Source organism: Vanessa tameamea, chromosome 27 (assembly GCF_037043105.1).
Source record: "Vanessa tameamea isolate UH-Manoa-2023 chromosome 27, ilVanTame1 primary haplotype, whole genome shotgun sequence".
NCBI lineage: Eukaryota > Metazoa > Arthropoda > Insecta > Lepidoptera > Nymphalidae > Vanessa > Vanessa tameamea.
In genome coordinates this window covers 4907499-4932998 of record NC_087335.1, presented here as the reverse complement: position 1 = coordinate 4932998, position 25500 = coordinate 4907499, and the positions used below count along the sequence as shown (strand labels likewise).

General features: G+C 33.4%; 3 protein-coding genes across 3 annotated transcripts; 2 read left to right on the top strand and 1 right to left on the bottom strand.

Annotated features, from left to right (window-relative positions):
- Positions 1–228: 228 nt before the first annotated feature.
- Positions 229–14112, bottom strand: LOC113392065 (proton-coupled amino acid transporter-like protein CG1139). The gene is made up of 9 exons (XM_026628301.2): positions 13963–14112; positions 8986–9140; positions 7083–7227; positions 4878–5008; positions 3293–3528; positions 2385–2582; positions 1825–1930; positions 943–1159; positions 229–443 (listed from the first exon to the last, which is right to left on the bottom strand). The coding sequence occupies exons 1-9, from the start codon at positions 13981–13983 to the stop codon at positions 249–251; spliced, it is 1404 nt and encodes a 467-aa protein (XP_026484086.2). The 5' UTR covers positions 13984–14112; the 3' UTR covers positions 229–248.
- Positions 14113–18258: 4146 nt separating this feature from the next.
- Positions 18259–20013, top strand: LOC113392086 (ionotropic receptor 25a-like). Its single transcript, XM_026628363.2, has one exon. The coding sequence runs from the start codon at positions 18259–18261 to the stop codon at positions 20011–20013; it is 1755 nt and encodes a 584-aa protein (XP_026484148.2).
- A 374-nt stretch (positions 20014–20387) lies between these two features.
- On the top strand, positions 20388–22023 carry LOC113391972 (uncharacterized). The gene has a single exon (XM_026628136.2). The coding sequence runs from the start codon at positions 20518–20520 to the stop codon at positions 22021–22023; it is 1506 nt and encodes a 501-aa protein (XP_026483921.2). The 5' UTR covers positions 20388–20517.
- Positions 22024–25500: the final 3477 nt, after the last annotated feature.

The following is a 25500-nucleotide window of genomic DNA, read 5'->3' as shown; positions in this document are numbered from 1 at the left end:
TTAATAAAGTTATGGATTATGTCGCATTATCGTCTATTTTTGACTTTGTCTTGACTAGATCCGGTCCTGTATATTATATACGTTTTACTAGCAAAGACGTTCGGCTTGTGTATATGTCGCAGCTAATTGGTAAAATTGTACATTTAATGAAACGCCCCGCCACTTTACTAAACGGCGACGTTTCAACCACAGGCATGAATTATTCAGCCAATTCAGAAATAAAAAAAATATATAAATACTATATTTATTTACAAATTGACTATTAAACCTTTAACATTAGAATAAGTTCCAGCTACAAATAATAATATCCCCAACAAAATAACAAGAACATTAACCCACAGACGCCATTTCCATTTTCCTAGACCAGGACTCTCCCATATTACGAGCAAATCTATCAAAGCAGGGAATATGAATCCCATATTTGATAAACAAAATGCACCCAACTGAAACAACAATAAATCAATGAATTGTTAAAATTTATACCTTCTGCTATAATGTTACTAGTGATCGGAATATGTAGAAATCTTCATACAATGTAAATATTAATACAGTTTTAGGTGTATAAAAGTCCATGTCCTTCCTTGGGGCTCAAGCTTGTTTCATTCAATATGAATTGCATCAAATTCGCTTCAGTACTTTAATTGTGAAAGCGTGTCACTTTTGCATTTATAATATTTTATGACGAATATTAGCATGTTGGAACAAGTCGACTTATTAATCCATATGAAATTGAATTTAAGAGATACAATTACAGGCCTTGGGCAATATTTTTATTAAAAAACAACCATTCAATGTTTACTGAGATTCATATTACAATTTTAAAGGAAGATGCAATGCTAAAATTTTGAATGAAGATTTTGTCTTTGAAACAAATTTCAATAATTTGTATAGCAGTGTTGCCATTACTAATATTAACCGTTATAAATTATATAATAAACTTACCAAACCCATTAGATTCCCAATATTGGGGAAGGCAATCGCAATAGCTGTTATCACTACAACGAACGTGGCTCTGTAAATTCTCTCCCATAACCAGTGTCTACTTGGATCGTGTTTCTTGGACATGTAGAACCAGACCAGGTTGAAAGGTGCCCAGAAGTTCAGAGCGAACGTTATGAAAATCATCACGCCCATCAAACATTTGAGGATAGTTGGAAATCTGAGGAAAATCGAATACAATATAACTTAGCTGTGTGTATTGTGGGATGTTTTATTTAGAACTAGCTTATAGCCGCAGCTTCGCGCGCTTATTTTTGACGTTCCTTCATTGGAGTAAAATTTGACAACATTAATGAAATTTCAATTCTATAGGACTTGTGATTAAAATAAGTTCAGTGTCACATATTAGCTTTTGAAGCAGTAGACTCATTAAATAAGTTATTCATCCTAGGTACAGGAAGCATAACAGTAGCATGCACAAGCGACCTCCTGATGCACCTCTAAGAGATGGAGTCAGGAGTGGGTACCACTGTCTATTGGGTACCCCGTTGTGCTGTGGCGAACCAGGCGTTATAAGTACCGGCGAGTCCCATATTCACATAAGAGCGTTTTCCAGCGAAACCACTCTTAAAACTAGCTAATAAAGTGCCATTTTATTTCATGTTCATTTAAATTTTAATCTTATGGAAACAGGAAGCTGGCGGTGTTTTTAAGGCTCTCTTATCTCTGATTAAGCGATCGTCATCAGACTATGAGAGAATATCTTATCAGAACAATATCTCCTATACAGTTGGTAATTTTAGTGGAGAATAACTCATGTCCTGTATTGATCAGGAAATTGCTCACCAAATGTTTAGTTTATGTCATATAAAAAAAATTACTTACGTTGTAGTGGGAAAGTTTAATGTTACGGGTGATATTGAATTTTCTCCAAAACCCCAATATCCAAAGAAACCTACTAACATTAGAAAAGAAACAACTACGACCATTCCTGCAACAAGATAAATTATATGTAGATACAGTTCAGCTAGTTACAGACGAAATTTTGCTAAGGTGTGCCGGCTAATGCTTATATTGTTCAGTGATATAAATTGATATGTTCCTCGTGCTTGATATAACACTCGAATATAGCAATATGTACAAACAAAACTTTATTAGCACGACCTATGAATCATCTAAACATCATAACTACATTTCAATATGCAAATAATTTAATCGAGACTTGATCGAAATTGGTGTTTTTTGGAATCGATCTGGTAAAACAGTACTGCATTTTAATGGAATCATTTGAGAAGTAATCTGCTGCACCACATCAAATACTTGGGTGCTATCCATCTAGCAGTGAACCAATGTGTTGAAATTAGCTCCGTAGAAGTGTTAAAATACCCGAGTTTTATTTATAGGTATATTTTCTTTTAAAATTATAAGAACTAGATAACACATACCAGAACATAATATTAAAGGAAACTTTGTTGGGTCCTTCATGTTATTCTCAATTGGTAGAGAAACTCCAACGCCCTCCATACTAAATATAACGATGCCGCAGAATTCAAAGAATCCAATCGCATCCTTCCACGCTGGTACAGAAGACAATGGTGGTGCTTTTTGGTAGCCATAAACAACGGTAGCGACAACACAGGCCACTGGAAAATCAATTATGATAGAATTATTTTTTGTCAATTTTCAGACAATTTTTTTCTTTTAAAATTTTGTGGTGGTTTGCTATGACAATTCATCTAGTTTTATGTAAATTAAACTCAACGTAAAGCGTTCATAGATGTATACATAATATTGATATATTAATCATATCTGAACGAATATTATACATACATACGAACGTGAGTTTATAATTTTTTAACACCTTAAGTATTCAACCGATTTTCATGAAATTGTACATAAACGTCACAGATACAGAATAGGACAAAGAGTGCCTAATATCTACTTAATAGTCCCACACAGGTGAAGCTGCGGCGGTTATTACGGTATAAAAAGGGCTTTGTGTTGGTATAATGGAGGTCCCCACCGACTACGTTCTGAGCCGAGGTGCGATCTCATAGGAGACACCCTCAGGACGAATGTCACTCTCGAGCCCAAAAGGGTTCACCTTAAGGCAGAGTCTTAGCACTCGCCCCAACGTTCGGTGACGCTGTAAAGGCCAGTAGGGCCAACAGCAATACACAAATCCAGAAAAAAAAATAAAAAGGTATAATGGACAGTTGTGTTCCAGTTTCAGTTAAGAGATAATTAGAGGACCTCCTTTCTATTGCTCGTTCTCGAGATATAGAGATCAATGATACTTTGTAACATAATTAAAAGATACATGTGATTACTAAATGTGAAACTATATATTTACCTATAAACGCATCCGCCAATAGAGAAAATGGCGCTAAATACTTCAGCGTTGTTATCATACAGAGAAGTAGAACCGGAATGAGTAGAGTCAGTATGTAGAGTCTCAATGTGTTTTGGTCGCCCACGGGCACGTCTGTTGTACTTTCCACGACCTCTTTGATGGTCTTCGCTATTATTATCTGGTATACGCAGCAAGCGCCGAAGAGGTCAATGCATATCGTTAAATCAACTGCGTATCTGCGTTAACAAAATACATTAAATATTTATTCGACTAAAACGGAGCCATCACGTAATGTTTCAAAATTATTATTCAATTTCAATATTTCAATGAAGATAATAATTTACAATTGAGATATTTCTAAATAATTAAGTATCTAATATTATCTACGTTTTATATTCAATTAATTCATAATAATTGTAATATTTGCATTTATAATTGAAATGAATAAACAAAGATTAGAAACAATAGTGTTAATGAGTATTTATTTTATATTTTCTAGCCATTGATTTTAGTTAGTACAGTCGGGGTTAAAAAAGCTTCGTCACCTTAAGATTTATTTTCGTGTGCTCAGTATGAGCGATATCCTGCTTTACCGATGGTGTATATCATATTGCGTCGCAATGTCATTATAAGTCGCATCTAGCAAAGAGTACAATAGCGTTTAAAATCTATAATAATAATAATAAGATGCCGTCAATCGGTATGATAATTACCAACTTTTCACGAAACCTCATAGTCCCTCGTGAATGCTCGTGTAACATCGGAGATTAGGACATCTTGTCTCTTATAAAAGAGAGTGCATAGTAGTAATCCTACTTCCTACTAATATTACAAAGGTTGTTTGTATGGATCTGGCTGATTTCTCTGAGGTATGAATGGATGTTTGTTACTCTTTACACATAAAATTTACTAAACGGATTTGGATAAAATTTTGCACACAGATAGAATATGTACTGGAATAACATATTGGATACTTTTAATGTACTGTACTGTTCTGCGACAGCTGCTTTGGTTCTATCGTTATTATTTATCCACCGCTGCACCATCAAACCCCATATATTTACATAGATTTTCGATAGGGTATATCCGCCGCTTTTGCAGGCCAAGGAATCACCACCACTTCCCGGTGCCGATGGAACCACTCATCACACGTCACGTCATTACATTAACCGTCACTTAAAATAACGGCCGAATAATATTACAAGCGTTTTTATTCTAAGATTGCAAGATATTGCAAGAAAATATATGACACTGACATGTTTTGACAATTCAGTAGAAGATATCGTATCTAATTTAAATCTTGTAATGACTAATTAGCCCATAAAAAAGTTTTTATGTTGATATGACACTAGACGTAGTCTTAAGATGTTACACTGTTTTGAACCAAGTTATCATACTATGTTAGTTTAATTTTATATGCAGTTGTCTGTTTAGTGCTTTAGATTCAAAAGGTACTAAGGGTTTACGACTTGTTAAAGGAATGAATTTGAAAACTGACGAAGGTTTTCTTACTCTGACTGTAAACTCTCTGTTATATACACAAAATAACAGCTAGTTAGTTCAAGTTAGTTATAACACGATTTACCTGAACCATTTGCTGTACTTTTTCAAACTAGGAAAGGGACCAACTTCTAGGGAAGCTTCTGCGAGATCTGGATACGACATCTGTGGTAGATGTAGCCTTTTGTATAACGTCTGAGCTGACTTTACGAGTAGCTAGAAAAGCAAAAAAGATTAAAATTATCATAGTTAATCGCTGTCCGCGGGGTATAAGTCGTTGTGGCAGGTTAGCAGGGATATGTAAGTTCCGAGACGGCCCTATCGAAAGGACGAGAAAAAATACCATATATGTTTATATGAATAATGATTGGTGACTTCTGATACCCGGCTGGAACGAAGGTGTTTTCGCTATACATTCTGTATTGTGTAAACGCTTTTCCCTTACGTGAGAATTTCTGCCAGTTTACTGTAAGCCGAGTAAAAGGACTTTGTTTCAAAAAAATCTCGAGTTTTCGTTATTAGCCGAAATGTTTTCCTTCACCATCGAGCTGAAGCTAAACTATAAACTACTAATTTACATATAAAATCCAAGATTAATCGTATCACTCTTCCTAAAAGAGATTTTTAATTCTGTGAATGAACAATTCATTTAAAATTAAAAAAAATTAAATTTAAAAAAAGGAAATGTTACTATCGATTGACGTTAATTAAACAAACATATTTACGTTCGTTTGATAAACATCTACAATTAATTTGTTATTATCTCTCTTCTAGTATGATAACTAAATAAGTGTCTTGAAGTGTTTAAACGATTCGTATGAGAATATCTCATAGCATTTATAATATTTTTAGCTAATATCGCAACATATTACACGCGTTCTAAAAGTTGCTTTTATAGGAAAAAATAACTCCATAAAATAACACTGATATTGAATCTTTGTAATTTAACTTAAACAAAAGTAATTTCATAGTTCATTCTTGGAACGATAGTCGAAATTTAAATATCGACCACCAAGGAGGATTTAATAAATTAAAATAAATCCTTTTTTTTTAATGTAATTCAAACATTTCCGCGTATGTTACATTGACAAGTTAACGTTAGCTCGATTTAAATATGTGGTAATACGAAGCTTCGGTTGAGGATGAGGGGAAAACTAAATTTTTATCATCTCCCGGAAATTTTGTATTGCATAATGCTAGTATCTCATTACTTTTATATATATCAAAATCAAAATATCCTTTATTCAAGTAGGCTTTTACAAGCACTTTGAATCGTCATTTTACAAACGATATTAAGTGGAGCTACCACCGGTTCGGAATGTAGATTCTGCCAAGAAGAACCGGCAAGCAACACAGTAGTTCCTCTTTTTCAACACTTAAAATACAAAGTTAATATTCTGCCTGGAAGTCAACAAATATTAGGTCCACACTTTTTATTATCTGTATAATCTTGTATTGAATAATATGCTTTTTTTATTAAAGTATTTTTTAAGAATTTTTGAATAGGCGAAGTTGAAAATAACTGCGGAATTTTATTATTGAAACGGATACCTTGCCCCAAGAAGGATTTATTAACTTTGCGGAGTCGGAAACTTGGTGTTATTCACTCATAAAGATGAGTGCTTGAGTGGATGGATTAAATTGGACCCAGTGGCGCTGCTATGAGCAGCCGGGTTATTTTTTAAGTGATTTAGAAAAAGGGGTTTAACAATTCGATTGTATGTGTTTCTATATTTGTTATTACAGAACTCATTCATGAACAGATTAGGGAAATCCTTTTTTGTTTGGAAAGTAAACATAGTTCCCTTCGTTTGGTCCCCTTTAAATTTGAAGGAAAAACATGTTAGAATTTTATTTATAACGTTGAACGGCAACGATTTTTGTGATTTTAACCTTAAAACCTTAGCTACTTTTTTGTCTAATAAAGATAAGGGAGACTCGGTTTTGTATAATTCTTACATAAGCTAGCCTTTTTACAGTTTTCGCTTAGTGATAGCGCTTTGTGCAAGCCCGTCTGGATAGGTACACTCTGCACATCAGTTTCTGCCGCCAAACAGCAGTACTCATTATTGTTGTGTTCCTGTTCGACGGGTGAGTGAGCCAGAGTAACTGCAGGCACAAGATCTTAATTCCCAAGGTTGGTGGCTGATTGGCGATGTAAGGAATGGTAATTTTTTCTCACGGCGCCAATGTCTATGGGCGGTGGTGATCACCATCGAGGATTTAATTAAACTTTCTATTTTTTTTTCAATTTGAAGTGATTTGCATTTAAAAAAAAATGTTTACTTACATTTACACAGTACGCGATGTAGACTCCAAATATAATAGTGATAAATAACGATGTCCAAATGCCACACTTCATGTATGCCTCGTGTATGCCGAGTATGCCACCCCCTAGGCAGCCCTTTATTAAATGTCCAGTGGACTCTAATGTACTGAAATAGAAAGTAATCTTTAATCTTTGAACCTTGGTGATTTCCGATTGGTGACGGACATCCCAAGGATTTGTGGGTAAGAATGCCGTTGGTATATTTTTTACAAATATTCTATTCTTGGATAGTGCCGAAATATTGCGGGTTCTAAAAACGTTAAGCATCACTTCATTTTCCATATGTTAAAATAGTGTTTATACTCCAAATTATTAATCTCATGTTCAATCGTAAAGACATGATTAGCATGTAGAAGATTATGTACAGTAATTACAGATGTAAATTACTATATACTTAGTCTAAGGAAAACCTAATACCTACATTATGAATTTTTATATGCATATTTTACTAATTGTCGTTAAAGGCTTCGCTTGTGTTTTAGGGGTTGATAGTCAGTAGGTAGGGTTTGGCAAAAAGTACCTTGATCTACCTCGGAGTTCAAGTATGCTGCATAACATGATGCATAAAATTTGGTTCAGTTTTTTTGAAAACACAATAGACAGGCAGACACAGTTACTTCCAGATTTACAATATAAGTATAGATTTGATAACTTACAGAGCTCTAAGGTCATACAATTTTAATAAAATTGGAGTTCAAATTATATGAATTCTGGTTAATCATAGTATTATAAGCATTTGAAATTTTACAAATAAAATATTTTGTAGTAGGTTGTCTGTTATTTTTTGTGGTGGTAGATCTATGTGCAATTCCGTCTGGGTAGATATGACTCACTCATCAGTTATTCTACCAAGCAGTTTGTAGACTTGTGTTCCGATTTGAAGGGTGAGTGAACCAGTGTAACTACAGGTACAGAGGACATAAATCTTAGTTCACAGGGTTAGTGTCGTATTGATAAATAATCTAAGTAATGGTTATGATTCCAATGTCTTTGGACTTTGGTGATCAGTCACCATCTGTTGCCTGTCCGTCAATCTATGCCAAAAATATTAAACGAATGAATTCGTTTACGAAATTCATAGATGTAACTATTGGATTAATTTACTTTTATATAAGGAAAAGATTCAAGATAACTTGTTATTAGAATAAAACTATATCTATCGAACAGGAAAAAATGCATATTATAAAAAAATATTATCGTCATGACACGTCATGTTTCAATTTTCGTCCTTGTTTTAGGAGGGAGGGGGGAGGAGGTTGTTATTGTTCAGATGTTAGATTGTGTCATGTATTATTAATAATGTTGTGTATATACTTATTTAAGTCTTATGTTAATCTATACTAATATTATAAATGCGAAAGGAACTCTGTCTGTCTGTCTGTTGCTCTTACACGGTCAAACTACCGAACCGAATTTGTTGAAATTTGGCATAAAGCAACCTTGAACTCCTAGGAAGGCTATATTTTTATACGTAACACCCGAAAACCGTTTTGGAAACGTGAGCGAAGTCGCGAGCGACAGCTTATCATTTTTATAAACGAACAATGAGACAATTTACTTGCATTGTCTAACCAAGAAACTATTAAATCAATACACATAAAACTAACAGCAGTATATTACACGTTAAGGAACCCAAAGTCGCGTCATCAGCTGTGCGTGTTCTATTAAAATTGTATGATTAATTTGAACAATCTCTTTCCATGTTAGATTTTATACAAAGCTGATGATTTTGAATATCAAGACAGACAGACCGACATATTTAATTATACCATGATGATATAAACGACCATAAGTTCTATATTTGCAAGGCTATTTCCTTCAATAATACTTCAATTTAAATTGAATAATACGAAATTATACTAACTTTGTTGGTTTCGCGATCTGTCTGTGGGCAACGAAATCGTAAGGATCTTTCTCCGAATGGAGTACAAATCTTCGTCTAGTTCCGTCATCTTGGGGAGGTTGCGGAGGCGGTTTGGATGCTGGATCAAATTCGATTTGAGTCTGTGTCTCGGATAGCTGGAAAAACAAATTATTATTAATAGGAAAAAAAAAAACCAGGCGTATTTATTTTCACGAGTTGTCCCCCTTGTTGTAGGGTTGCCCGTTAGATATAAGGTAAAAAAGGTGGACGTGTCCCTCCTTGGAATTCAAGCTGGCTTCATACTAAAATTTCATCGTATTCGGTTCAGTGTTATGGGTGTTAAAGAGCAACAGAAAGACAGAGTTGCTTTTGTATTTATAATATTAGTATAGATTTATATTAAACTTTTCCACGGTATATATTATTTAGATAAACTTTGTTATAGCCCATCACAACCACACACGCAGAGCACACACAGTGTTAGACTTTAATAAAATCCAAAGTAAAAATTGAATGGTATAAATATACCACGTAACCATATACCACGTAAGTAAATGCTCAGTTTATATAACAAAAGGAAATCAGAACGCGCTCAGCGTTATAGTGAAGCTACGGCTGTATAAGTAAAAAAAAAATGAAAAACGTAAACAAACAAAAATTAAACTAAATTGATATCGACAAACTCTAATTCTAACTTCACTAATGTATCTTATTTGACATTGTAAAAATTTAATCCAAATAAAGTTTCATCATTTTGCCGCCAAATGTAGATGAGCGACTTGCAGTTTACAATGTAATTAAACCAAAACAAAACCTGTCATAGGTTTTAAAATTCCTAACAAATCTTTTGAATAAACGCGAAGTTTCGCGCGCGACCAACTAGTTCAGAATAAAAAGCAGTCTGTGTCTGATGTTAAAGTGACAGCAGTTTTGACCTTTTTACAAAAATACTCTACTCCTACTGCCGTGAATTGTAGTCGCTTTTGTTGTTACGCCACCTTCGTCTGAGTTTATTTGAATGAGATCACGATGGAAGACATTGTAATATATAATAATTATTGTTATTGTTTTGGATTATTATGGATACATTGTTTTATTTTTATTTGTGAGTTTTATGTTGATACTTAAATGTTTATGTTAGATTTTTATTTCATATATATTGTTAAAATGTATAAATTGTTTATTCTGTTAATATTACCATGACATATGACATACGTTACCTTGCGACGTTCTCATCAAAGAGCATGAGATGAATTTGAACCGGGTTTGAATCTGCAATTATTTAATTAGGCTATCTTGGTTCGTGGATAATAAAGAAACTACTCTTTCTTTTCTGGTATATGTAGGCAGCCTGGAAAAGGGGTTACTTGATGGTATGTGGCACCCATCGTCTAATGATTGATTCAGTAATAAATATCAACCATTCCCTACATCGCCAATGTGTTATCAACCTTGGAAATTGAGTAAGTATGTCCCTTCAAACCGGAATACAAGAGTAATAAGTATTACAGTTTGGCGGAATAATATTTGATGAATGGTAACAGACGAGCTTGGACAAAGCCCACCTGAATCTATCTTTATACGGATCCGAGGCCGTTCATTATTATTATTAATTTTTATTTTTTATGATGTCGGTGTCGGCGGACGAGCAAATGGGCAGCCTGATGGTAAGTGGTCATCACCGCCGATAGACAATGGCGTTGTAAGAAATATTACATGTAAGGAATGGTTAATATTTCTTATGGAGCATGCTCCACCAACCTTGGGAACTAAGCTGTAACGTCCCTTGTGCCTGTAGTTACACTGGCTCACTCACCCTTCAAACCGGAACACAACAGTACTGAGTACTGCTGTTTGGCGGTAGAATATCTGATGAGTGGGTGGTACCCACCCAGACGGGCTTGCACAAAGCCCTAACACCAAGTAAAACGTATTATACCTTTAAAACGTTTTTTATTCAGCAGATAAATGATAAGTTATATAGTTATCAATATATTATGTGTTTAATGATAACAAGCAGAAAATATTATTTATTTTTAACGTGTAATAAAAGATCTCGGTTATATCAATAAGATAAAATGATTATAATTGTTTACAAGGGTAATCTAACTGCGTAGGAAATAACATTTATTATTAAATTAAATCGAAATAAATTTCAAGTAGGCCTTTACAAGCAATTACGTATTTATTATACAAAATTGTCATATGTGAAGTTAGCGACGATTGGCAGACATGGAACGTCTTAACGTAACTCATACCCAATAACACTTTAGTCCTTTGTCAGACTCTATTACGGTACATGAACAGCCTGTATAAATTTCCCACTGCTGGGCTAAGGCCTCCTCTCCCTTTGAGGAGAAGGTTTGTGGATACACATGTGGCAGAATTTCGTTGAAATTAGACTCATGCAGGTCCTCACGATGTTTTCCTTCCCCGCCGAGCACGAGATGAATTATAAACACAAATTAAGCACATGGAAATTCAGTGCTTACCTGGGTTTGAATCTGCAATCATCGGTTAAAATGTCTACGCTTATTTCTAAATTTCTACTGGCACGCGTTCTAACCACTGGGCTATCTCGGCTCTACCACCGTACCCTATGATTTATTTCCTGTATGAACGATTTTACAACAAGATCCGAACGCAGAAAGCATTCGTCTTTTACCGTTGTAGGTATTATTTTGTTACTTCTTATCTTAATCTTACGTATTTATCCAGACAGTTGGTTTTTTGACTGTCAATTTGTAAGTGTAATGCTGAAAGTGATACCAAATTTCATATAAATTGGTTCAGTGTTCGCATTCAATATAATATGTAGCATTTATAATTCTATGTATTTATTGTTGTTGGGAATGTGTGCGTATGTACGTTTGGATGGTTTTTGCTTAGTCACACTCGTATTCGATTTATTCAAATGGATGATATAATTAGAATTCGATTAAATTGATGCAGTGTTTCTTGGAAATTATTTTTAGCTTGGTTTAGTGCAGGCATGTTTGGGTCATCTCTTATTCTATTCCTAAACAATACTACTATGATATTGTGTTCAAAGAAAACTAAAGGCACAAAGGATATGTCATCTAATAGCCAAGCTTGGTGGCGCATTGACGGTTTAAGGGAATGTCAATGTCTATAGGCGGTGGTGACCACTTACTATCAACTGCCTCAGTTACCCGTCCACTTGCTTTTAAAAAAAGAATGACAGAACTTTTTTCATTTTAGAAAAATGTATTTTAGAATATGTGACCCTAAAGTAATTGATTTTCTTCAATAGACAATCACTTCCTGTACCACGTAATTAATTATACTGGCTTATTCTAACCTTTTTATTAAATCAAAATCAAATCAAAATACTCTTTATTGTACACCAGTAAACATAAAGTTGAATCACATTTAAGAAAGATGCGCAAGAGGCGGCCTTATCGCTAAACAGCGATCTCTTCCAGGCAACCTTAGGGTAGAGGAAAGAAACAGATATAGAAAGAGGTAGGGGTGTACAAGGCAGATATAAACATAATATATGAATACATTACAGTGAAATAATAATATATTTAAAATAAAATAATGTACAGTACCCGGTAGCTAACAAGCATACATATATTTATGTATCACTGTTTGTCAGTGAAATAAAATATTGAGATGTCAATAAACCCAGCAAGACTACAACTGATAGAAATGAGGTTATTTTTTTAAAACATTTCTAAATGTAATCAAAAGTTTTTCCTTTGACTACTCTGGCTATTAAATATTTGTTTTTGTACATTTTGATACATAATTATTATTCAATATTTATAGTAAAAAATTTAATTGTCTCTCTGCATATATGCAACTGCTGGACTAAAAATCGCGTTACGCGTTTCCCCACACGTGACGTTGGGGGGGTTTGGTATGTGAGACTCGCCGGTTCCCAACCGACTAGCGCCCTAGTAAACCGGAATATCCCACTAACAAAAATCTGCGGCACGCTTTCCGCCTCTTCAGGGGCGTCACAGGATTGCTTTCGCATGCCGTGACTAGACTTCGTCCCCTCGTTATCGGAGTTTTGGAGTCATAGATTTATTTCTACCAACACACACATGTTTCCACATACTGTTTTCTCACACAGCTGAGCACGAGATTGTATAATTATCACTATTGAGTTCTTCACTTCACTTGTTCAGTCGCTAATAACATTCTGTACTGATTATTCTAACATAGTCCAGCGAATATTATATATACTGATCTAATCGAAGACAAGGATATTTTGAAATAGACAATTTAACTTTTACTAATATGTAAGTTCGTAACAGAGAGCGCATGAGAAATATTTGGTGCTTGTCTGAGTTTCAACCCGCAATTATCGGTTATGGCTCACGTGTTTGGATCACTATCTCAGCTCATAATAAATACTTTATTATATTAAGCTGTTTGTAATAAATTTAGCTGTTATGAATGTAAACCTTTTTAATAAAAACCCTATTTTTTTAGGGTTACACATAAAATTTTAAAAATATATTTTGGTCAATGTATTCGAAAAGGATGCGATATATATTATATTTGAATTAAGTTTTTTTTAAATATCATATTATGACTATAATTGATGCAAAATGTTGTATGTACAAATTAAACTTAAACTTTAAAAAAATCCTGTATTAGTGTATTAGTGTATTGATTTTACAATATAAAATATTTACTACGAAAAATACTATAATTAATATAAATAATTGGTACTTACATAAGTATAGTGGGGGTTATTTTTTTTAAGAAGAAAATAAAACCTAACGTAACCTACGTATATATATTGACGCATTCGGAAATTTATTTTTGCTGGGGTGGCGTTAATACGTAACTACCGAATATTTTATAATAATACAAAAATCTGTATTGTTCCTCTCAAAAGTACACACAGTTCCTTGTTCCTCACAAAAGTAACGATTTATGTATACACAAAAGTGAACACGAAAATAATAATTATTATTAATATTGTATTAAACTCACGTGATTCGAATTCATTTCCATAATTACAGCAATAATAAAAACCAAATTTATCCACAGACACTATGAAACGACTTCGAATGTGAAGAGGCAACATTTGTATCAATTATAAAGATGCTTCAAGCAGCCTTCGCTGTCCTTGTAATGTATAGTGGAAGGCAAAAAAGTATATAATTAAATTTGTTAAGATATATATATATTCACTAGCTGAAAACCCGGCTTTGCCCGGGTAAAATAATGAAAACTAAACAAATAATAATTTGTTGTGGATAATTTTCCATTGTTGTTATTATACCCCTGCACGAAACTATTATTTGGAACACAATTTCTGAACGCACCCATAAACGTCAAACATGGCCGCCAGTTGGACTTCATTTCATTGAATTTTATGGATTTAATATCGAAATATCTTGGTTATACGAATTTTGCGGATATACGTTGTCGACTAAAATTTGATTATTTATTAATTATCTATAATTGTGGATAGGTTTCGATCGGATCTATCATAGAGTTGAACGAAATTATTAATATAGATATATTTTTTTCATAATCATCTTAAATTACGCATGAAGGTTCACTTCAACTTTGTGCAAACCCAACAGCCACTCATCACTTATGGATATTATTTCTGTAATACCGTGGTGACCATTACAAATCAGGTGACCTATTTACCCGCGCTATCTATTTTGTAAAACTTCTCAACGGATTATTATGACATATCGCTCACGTTGCTATGACAATAAGACATAGGGTTCCTAACAGCCAAACTCGATTCGGACATCTGCACAAGCAGGCAGAAACTAGTTATAGATAAATTGACTAAAAATAGTTGTATCCGATTTATTCTAGTTATTTCTGATTATTGATAACGCCTAATGATGAAATAATTGTATTTATTAATTGACTTTAAAAAGGAGGAGGTTCTCAATTCGTTTGTATATTTATTTATTTTTTATGTTTGTAACTTCAGAACTTTCGACTGGGTAAACCGATTTTGATGATTCTTTTTTTATTTGAAAGCTAGTGCTTCTCTTGTGGTTTTTTAATTTGGTCCAGTTCTGATGATGGCATCTATAAGAAAACAATATTAGTCTTAAATTTTCATAAAGTATATCCACGACAAACGGACGAATAACTCAATATCACGCCAACCAATGTTGATGACTCTTTTTTTATTGGAAAGGTTATACTTAAAGGGTATTTTGATGAGAGTTAGGTTCTGATTATGGGATCCATCACAAAGTATCGGAAATCTTCAATTCCGAGGAGCAAATGAACGTAACTCGGCCGAATCTTTTATAGGGTATCCGGATATTTGAGTCACCTACCGTAACGTGGTTATGGTCAAGTAATTGTCATAGTCGAATATGTTGGTCAATGGAACTGCTCAACGGCTCACAGTAAGGTAAGTGCGATATGTGTCAGAACTACCGACTAACAATAATTGTAACTACATTCTATTATAGTAAATCGACTTTTAAATAGTCTAATATTTTTCACTTCATTTTACTTAGGAGAAATCTAAGGAAATATTTTGATCATTGTTTGTTATTTATAGATATGAGTTGAGTTAGATTTATAGTGGGTAGGTACCTACCTACCTTCTTGCGTGGTATATTCATAAATCGTACCTACATATTAATGAGTAGAAAAATTAAGCTTATTATTAAGTCGTAGAAGAATACGCAATATTTTTTTTACTTTTTAGTGCATATTAATTTATTTTGGAATAGTGTTTTATTTAAAGTCAGTTTTTTTTTGTTAAAATTTTTGTTTATACTTAACTAATAAGAATTAATGTGGAAATAATTAAATATTCAAAATATGTCATTTATTCGTTTTTAATTAAATTAATTGAATATAACAAGAATTGAAAAAAAAAACATTGGACGCGGTGTAAGTCAAGCGCGATATTTAAGGTAAAATTTGATTACAACATTTTGACATGTTACTTCTGACACATGAATTGTAAACAGACGTGCCCTGTGGCACAACTAAAAGCCATTAAACTAATAATTGAATTGACATCTACAACAAATCAATCCGGTCTCGGAATTTCTTAAAATTAAAATGTTACGATATTTTTTTGCCGACTGTACTTATTATGCACGCTTGATAAAAACAATATACATAATTTTGGTTCGTTATCTTAAATCTGTGTGTATCATAACGTTAGTAGTTTTACATTGAATTATTTTTTCTCATCATTCATCATTATATACTGTATATATATATAATTTATTTAATTACTAGTAAAGTATGAAAAATCATTTAGCATTACGTAGCCCATTTATTGAGGAACATTAACAGCCTGTAAATTTTTCCACTGCTGGGCTAAGGCCTCCTCTCCCTTTGAGTAGAAGGTTTGCAGCATATTCGACCACGCTGCTCCAATGCGGCTTAGTACACATGCAGGTTTCCTCACGATGTTTTCCTTCACCGAGATGAATTATAAACACAAATTACGCTGATGAAAATTCAGCGGTGCTTTGCCTGGGTTTGAACCCGCAATCATCAGTTAAGATGCACGCGTTCTAACCACTGGGCCATCTGGGCTCTCATAAATTAAATATGCATTTTTTTTATGACATTTGTCCAGATTATTTTTTAAAATTATTAAGATGGTTAATCTCGTTTTTAATTAAAGTAGATCTTCCCACAGCACAACTGATGTTTTATTGAGAAAAGTGGAAGACTATTGTAGTTATTATAAGGATCAGAGACAAGCTCCTCTACATTATGCACTAAAAATTAGATCAATATAAATATAGAACTGTTTCTTTTTGACTAATTTAATATATTTCTAAAACCCTGTGCATATTTTACTTAGAAAAACGTTTTAAATTGTATATATTTGGATATATATATTTGCATGTACATCGTACATATTTCATAACTTTGGTATAATAAAAACTGTTTTAAATTTCGTAGCGAACTATTTGATTACAATTGCTGTAATAATCGTTACATTTTTAAATGAATCCTTATAAGTATCAGGGTTGCGGCGTATATACAAATTAAAATAAAAACAAAACATAGCCTCATAATAATTTATTTATTTTATTTGGTTCTTCAACAATGTGTAAACGGCATGCATAATAAAAAACAACACATTCTAACCAAATGAAGGTTCTTAATTTTAAAACTACTAAAAAATAAATGTTTATCAATAAAGATATTATAAAAAACTATAATAATATATATATATATATATATATTGAGGCCCCTTTTGACGCTCCTTTATATATATATGTATATATGATAAATGCATCATAGACATCATTTTTGGTGCCCAGTACGATCTTTTTCATAGATGCAATGGACGTAACATTCAGATCGACACTGTATTGATACTCATCATTAACATCATACATTTGTGATAATGGGATATGTAATTTAAAATTTGGTAAACAATTTAATATATTTATTTATTTTATGACAATGCGCCACCAACATTGGCAACTGAGACACGTCTCTTGTGTTTTAAGTTACACAGACTCAATCAGTTGTAGTAGCTGCTTGGCGGTCGAATATAAGCTGAGTGGGTGGTACCTACCTAGACGGGCTTGCACGCAATACCACCAATTAAAAACGTAATCTTGTATTTTAAGCAGTTCAGAATTGTGTGAAATTTTATGATATATATATATCTCTAATATTAATCCGACACTACTGGAGAGAGTTCAGACGTAGAAATATCGGTTGAGAGTGCTTTTTGAGATTTGGGAAACAACACCTACTTCTTAATTATGAGCTGCTACAGAGATTTCCTTAATAAAGTTCAATACATTTTTAGCAGAAAGCTTGCGTACTATAAAAAAATCGCCTGGTGTAACGCTGATTGAATTTCAATATGGAATATTTTTAATGAAATAAATTAGATCATTAGTTGTATTGTCTAAGAAGTCATTTCGTATCTCACTCGATAAATGTAATTTCATGATCGAATTCTGCGGTTATTTTTAAGTTAGTTTTATTAAATGGTCCTACAGAAGCTTAATAAAGATGTGTCATGTAAAATTATCAATTCATTTCAGTCATGCCCCCAATGTACGCCATTAGATCTTTCAACTCTGATTGGATAATTATAAATTAAAATATTTTGAGTAATATAATTACGAATTAACAAATAAAAAAGAAAATGTGAACATTATCAGCATTTATCAATTTACAAAGTGATCGCGGCTATTGTCGTAATCAATTTTCACCCCAACCCTGATTTCCAAAACCGATAATATCGGTACATTAGCCACAGTTATTATTCAATTGCTGTTATTTAACACGAACGTTACAAAAGCAATGTCGATAAACAGCCTTATAGAAACGAATATACAATTAAATGATTGTGACGGAATAGAGAATCTAGCAAAAAGTGCTGCTAAAATAGCATTCCACAATTTTAAATGGCATTACGTTACTTTGGTACTACTAAATTCTGCAGCATCTTGCGGGTTAAGTGCGTTTCTCCAAGCATATAACAAGACTTCGATCGTTGCCAATGTTAATCTTAAACCGAGATATTCAGATCTAACAAAACAATTTGTTTTATTTGGACAAACTATGAAGGACGTCCTTTATTTAATACAATGGCTAGAAGATCATAAATTCAATTACATTGGCAAGTTTTTGATAATCTGCCAATCAAATGAGCTTAATGACTGTGACGAGACAGAAGCAGTTGAAAAGTTATGGAATCATAAAGTTATAAATGTTGCTTTTATTAAGCATGAACCAAACTGTGGTGCCATTGGTTATACCTATGATTTTGGAGAGGATTGTAAAAATTCTCCTCCAACGAAATTGGATAATTGGGATGATTGTTTACAGAACGGGGAATATTGTGGAAATATGTTTCCGATTAAATTAAAAAATCTTCACCGCTGTCCCATCGTAGTTTCGACGTTTATTCAAGTGCCTTACATGAACATCACTGATGATGTACCATCGGGTGCAGATGGTGATCTGTTGCGTATTTTGATTGAAGCGCTCAACGCAACACTGGTTATAATGACACCACATTATGGTAATGGCTGGGGAAACCTTGACGATAATGGGACTTGGGTCGGCTCCCTTGGCGACTTATATGATTTGGCTAATTTCTCAATGACCTCTGCAAGTATTACTCAGTCGAGATACCAGGATTTTCAAATGTCAAGTTTTTATTACACTGTAACGTTGGTATGGGTAACACATCCACCTGAAATGGAGATGCCTTACTATAAACTATTAAGACCTTTCAAAGTAGATACACAAATAGCTTTTTTAGTCTCATTTGCACTTGTGATTATTATATTTTTGATCTTTAAAACAAATATTTGTATATATGTTTATAAGAAAATGAAATTTGGTCGAATTCCCGATAAAGTCTTATTTTCGTCGTGGGAAATATGTATGGGTCAGCCGATTTTACTATTCCCATCAAATATGTCACTGTGCTACTTGGTGTTAATGTGGATTTGGTACTGCTTTTTGATGAGAACATTTTATCAAGTTCATTTGATAAATTCATTAAAAACTGATATATATTCGGCACAGCTTTTGAATATAGAACAAGCTATTCAAGCCGAATACCCCTTTGGTGGTGGAGCTGCTTTAAAAGATTATTATATTAATAATTCATTAGTTTACGATAATTGGAAACATACGCAAAGTAATCAGTACCACACGATATTGCTAAATTTGACTGAAGGTATGAAATTTGTTTTAGGAATGAATCTAGCAACAGCTAAAGTCTTTCTAAAACAACCTGGTAGAAAGTTGCATATTTTACCGCAAAAAATAATTAATTGCCCATCAGTGATATTTTTCAAAAGGTTCTCACCTTTAGTGCCACCAATAAATAGAATTATCGAACGTTTAGTCGAATTTGGTTGGGTCGATGTGATCTTCAGGAATAACACGGATACTAACAATATTGAGAAACCTGAAGACGTAGATAAACCAATCAAATTAAGTAATTTTACAGGTTGTTATGTAATTTTGTTTTGTGGTTGGGTATCGTCGTTCGTATTATTAATTATTGAAAATTATTATATAAGAAAAACAAAACGTTGATTCCTCGTATAGAAATTAATTTTCTAAGTGATAGTTAAACGGAAAATAATAAGGCATGATAAAAAATGTAATAACCATTACTTTTGAACACGTAATGTGGCAATCGGTTATTGATTTGTGTGACCAGTATATAAGACGTTAAAGATGTAGCTTTGAGTAGCTTTATTTTGCAAAAGTATTCCAGCTTGGACAATTTTGCAGAGATTTATAATGAATAATAGTTTGGATTTAATTTTAAAAGAAGAACCTTGCGCTTTAGAGAGGATCGGGGAAGTAGCAGCAAAAATTGCTTATTACAATTTTGATTGGCGTTATGTCACTTTGGTAATATTTAATGCAGTTCAATATACATTGGCACTGGGAACGTTTTTAAAGATTTATAAGCAGTCAGTTATAATAAAACTAGGAAAAAATGTTCCTCGTAATCGTATACCTGTACCACAATTTGTGATATTTGGTCAAAGTTCCATCGAAATTATCGATACTGCACTGTGGCTTGATAAAATGAATTATGATAATAGCGGAAAATATATTATTATATGCACTGCAAGTGATTATGCTAATTGTAATGAAAATCAAATATTTTCGACTCTGGCGAAGATTAGAATTATAAACGTCATATATATGAGAGGAGAAAGTTCGGAAGATTTTGTATCGTTTTCCTATGATATTGTTCATCCAGGGAAATGTATAAGCAGTGAACCTTATAATGTAGATGTCTCTGGCAATTGTCCTGATGATGAATGTTACAAAACAGTATTTCCAGATAAATTAAAAAATTTCAACAAATGTTCACTCATTATATCAACATTCGAACAACCACCGTTTATGTATTTGAGCAACGATACCCTAGAACCTTCCGGAGGCGACGGAAATATTTTAAGACTCGTGGCTAATGCTTTAAATGCTACGTTAGAAATTAAGATGCCTCAAGGAGGAAATGATTGGGGTCAATATGATAATGGTAATTGGACTGGTTCTTTAGGTGACGTTTTTAACGACCGCGTTGACGCATCGATGTGTTCGCTTCCTGTAACCGCTGATAAGTACGGAAATTTTCAAATTTCCTTCGTATATAACTCAATGGATATTGTTTGGACTGCAAAACTGCCTATGCAAAAACCAGCTTGGCAGAAACTTTTGAATCCATTGCAAACCGATTTAAGAATCGTATTATTTTTTACATTTGTTAGTATAGTTTTTATTAACTCGTTAATGAAATTGAGTAAATGGCAAAGACTTCGAAAGATTCTCAAGATTGGACCTACAAGGTTTAGCCTATTGTTCTATTCCTGGGCATTGTTTGTAGGAATACCAATATTAAGAAATCCGTCGAATCGACAGTTCCTGTTAGTTATGTACAGCTGGATATGGTTTAGCTTTGTCATTAGAAATGCTTACCAAGCAGCTCTAATAGGTTCCCTGAAAAAACACGATTACGAAGAATATTTCACAAGTTTCGAAGACGTATTAAAAGGTAAATATCCTTACGGTGGTCTAGAAAATTTAAGAGATTATTATGCTGATGATAATTATATTTATGATAACTGGGAAACTATGGAATTCGACCAAGTTTATGAGGTTCTTGATAAAATTTCAGAAGGAAAATCAGATATCGTATTAGCGTTCAATAAAGAAATAATTGTTGAACATTTAATTGATCATAATGGTATTAGACATTTGCAAATTTTACCTGAGAAAATTGTTAATAGTCCAACAGTCATGTTCTTTAAGAAAAATTCTGTGTTGACCCAACCGGTCAGTCGTATTCTAAGTATTTTAGTGGAAGCTGGGTTTTGTCAACTAATGCACGCGAGGTATTTGAGGCATAAAAAACTTTTATTTCAATTAGCAACCAGTCATGAGAATGTGCCTCTTACTTTAGAAAATTTTAACGCTTGTATGGTTTTATTGATTTTTGGTTGGTTTTTGTCTATTATATTTTTTGTGGCTGAAGCATATTGTGGCCGACTTCAAGACGATGAGAAACAATCAGATTTAAAAGATTAGAATTTAAATTGATGGCTTTTCAAAATTTTTTTTTATTGAAATTGTATTTTGAATCAATTATCTATTGATACTGCGTGAAAAAACTAGGCGCTTATGACGTTTTGAATTTGTAGGTGCGTGATTTTAGTTTTCGAAAATATATGTCGATTTAATTACAAATATGTAGAAAGGAGTGTTTGCTAAATATTGTTTGTGTTAGTTGATTTCATATTGATGTATATATGAATAAATGATATAATTCAGAATGAGAATTTCATTTGTTTTTTATATGACTCTTGTGTGAACAAAAAATAATTTTATAGCGAAAATAATAAAACTAAAATTGACTTTACTCTTAGATATTTTAAGACCAATTTTCGAGTCTTAAATCAAAATTTTATGTTTTCCTATCAGCAACCATTTATTTTATTTATGGTCAGGCTGTCTACTGACATAGGCTTTCGGTTCATTCCACTTATCTTCTAAGTACAACAGCCGTGAAGGTCAAATGAGTAGGACAAACGAATCATAACTGAAGGCCTTGAGTTCACATCCGAGCAACCTCTGAATTTTCATGTGCAGTGAGGAAAAATGTTGTAAGGAGATAAGTATGTCTCTATATCCTCTCTGTTTTCCTTTCGCCTAAGTAAAAATCTAGAAATGCCAATAATAATATGAGTAGAAACCCCTTGTGCACTATCTGGTGTTTGTCCTCTTTTTTAATTAATTCTCAAGGCAGGCGAGAAAACGGGCCACATGATCTGGTTATCAATACCAGGGGCACAGCCAAGCCACTGCATTACGGAATATAATCCTCGGGTCTTCAATTTAATTTTTCCTCATACTAAAAAAACTGCCACTCACCTTTTTAAATGCATCGCATTGCGTAAGTTTGACTGAGCATATCAATAATATGTATAATAATAATGTAGAGACTATTAGCTCCTTTAGGGAAAGATTTGGAGCTTATTTAGCTATAATACGTGGGGTTAATGCTTGTTGATTTCCAGGCAGGAGACATAACATACATATATAATTGTATTTAACTAACATGACTGTATTTTTAGATGTTGAAAAAGAGTAACTACGGAGTTTCTTGCCGGTTCTTCTCGGTAGAATCTACATTCCGAACCGGTGGTAGCTTTACTTTAAATAGTTTGTTAAATGACGATTCAAAAGTGCTTGTAAAAGCCTACTTGAATAGAGTATATTTTGATTTGATTTGATGCTCCGTTACATGTTAGTAAATAAGCATGTGGTAGAATTTCTCTTTATATATACGTTTCCTTACGATGTTAACCTTAAAGAAAGATACCCAGGATTTGAAGTTGTGACCTCGGTTTTGATACACTTGTCATATACTAGCTCATTTTTTAATTGATAAATTAATTTCCGCTTCACAATTTCGAAACGACGAAACTAATAAACTAATAGTCTAATATCCCAAATTGTTGTTTTGAAACGAACTCTTATAATATTCCAGTTTAATTAGGTCTCGGCACATTTTGCATATCAATATATCAAGTGTGTCTTTGGTACTCAATTTGACAAGTGTCATTCATTGTTTCCAATCAGCACTCCTTAACGGCTACAATGTACGCTCGGAATTGTTACTTGTGAAATATTTAAGTGTAAAATTAGTCACTACGTTGAATTTGTAAATATAATATTCTGATCATCGATCCTTTATTTTTATTACTGGAAAAACGCGTAACGCGTTTCACCCACATGATGTATGGGTATGTGGTACTCGGTGGTGCCATCGGAATACCCTCTAAACAATCCGCGGTACTCTCTTCATCTCTTCATCTATTTCATTCGGGTATTTAACTAAATGATGGCAAAAAACTTATCATCCTGTATAAATGCTTCTATTACATTTTCTTGGTGGTAGGGCTTTGTGCAAACCCATCTGGGTAGGTACCACCCACTCATCAGATATTCTACCGTAAAACAGCAGTACTCAGTATTGTTGTATTCCGGTTTGAGTGAGCCAGAGTGTAGTTACAACTACAGAGAGAGAAGTAACATCTCAGTTCCCAAGGTTGGTGGTATATTGGCGATGTAAGTAATGGTTAATATTCCTTACAGCGCCATTGTGCATGGGCGATGGTGACCACTTACCATCAGGTGTCCCATTTGTTCGTCCGCCAACACATATCATTAAAAAAATAAAACGCTTCGGTCATTGGCTGAATTTCGACCACAACTATTTTAAACATTTAAAAAAAAATGGATTTTTAAATTTTTACACAAAATAAAAAGACCTATTTAAATAATAATAAAAAAACAGGTTGACAGACAGATGAGGAAATTGTCATGATTATTATTTAAGGTACTGAGACCGGTCCTCTTGTATCAAATAACATTATATCTCTGTCTCATTCAAACCATAAGTCATCTCTCAGCATTTTGTCCAACTGAACTATAAATCAATATAACGCAACAATAGCGTTACTAACTGTACTTACTGGCGTCAATTGACGTCACTCCGCGTTACATTCCGAATGTTATATCGGATGGTTTCCAAGATTCGTGGCTCTTTGGAGATTTAATGTGCTTTGTATTATTTACAGTCTATGAGTTGTGCTGACTATCATCATATTTCTGCCAGTCAGCCTACATACTTCAAATTTAAAAACGAGATCTGTCGCTGGACACTTTGTTGGAATGAATTTGCTCTCGCTGTTTATTGTGTTATAAAAATGTTTGAGAATAATTTGAGAAATTAATTTATTATCAGAAACATTTGGTGGCAGGACTTTGGGCAAGCTCGTTTGAGTAGCTACCAACTAATCATCAGATATTCTACCGCCAAACAGCAGTACTCAGTATTGTTGTGTTCCGGTTTGAAAGGTGAGTGAGCCAATGTAACTACAGGCACAAGGGACGTAACATCTTAATTCCCCAGGTTGGTGGCGCATTGGCGATATGGTTAATATTTCTTACAGCGCCATTATCTATGGGCGATGGTGACCTGTTACCATCAGATGGCCCATATGTTCGTCTGCCAACAAAAAAAAAAAAATTTTTGAATTAGAAAAATTAAAAAAAAGGAAGAGGCAGAGGAAAAGATGGAGGTAACGCTATTTTACGTGAAAATTTCTACCAGTTCACTCTACGCTAAGCCGCGTCAAAGAACTTCGTTCCAAGACAAATCTAATACATGAATTAATACAAATTCAGTGTAAAACTTTACTAATGTTAAAATGTTAACTGACACTTAAAAAATATCGAATCGAATTTACACTGATATTATAAGTGCGAAAGTGACTGTCTGTTACGATTACACGGCTAAACAACTAAACCGAATTTAATGAAATTTGGTATGAAGCAAGCTTGAACCCCAAAGATCGCCCCCTCCCTCCTCCTAACACGCGGGCGAAAAGTGTTTCTTATATACTATATTTATATTTTTTAAAGAATACTAGCATTGCCTCTAAGGGGTCAGGATCGATCCTGCTACTTTTTACATCGCTAGGCCGCCCGTAAACTATT

Excerpts from the sequence above, each read along its gene's own strand:
- LOC113392086 (XM_026628363.2), top strand. The coding sequence starts at position 18,259 with ATGTCGATAAACAGCCTTATAGAAACGAATATACAATTAAATGATTGT.
- LOC113391972 (XM_026628136.2), top strand. The coding sequence starts at position 20,518 with ATGAATTATGATAATAGCGGAAAATATATTATTATATGCACTGCAAGT.
- LOC113392065 (XM_026628301.2), bottom strand. The coding sequence starts at position 13,983 with ATGGAAATGAATTCGAATCAC. Across the intron at positions 2,583-3,292 it reads ATTGGCGGATGCGTTTATAG|TGGCCTGTGTTGTCGCTACC; the intron begins GTAAATATATAG and ends TTGATTTTCCAG. Across the intron at positions 1,931-2,384 it reads TCCTTTAATATTATGTTCTG|GAATGGTCGTAGTTGTTTCT; the intron begins GTATGTGTTATC and ends ATCTTGTTGCAG.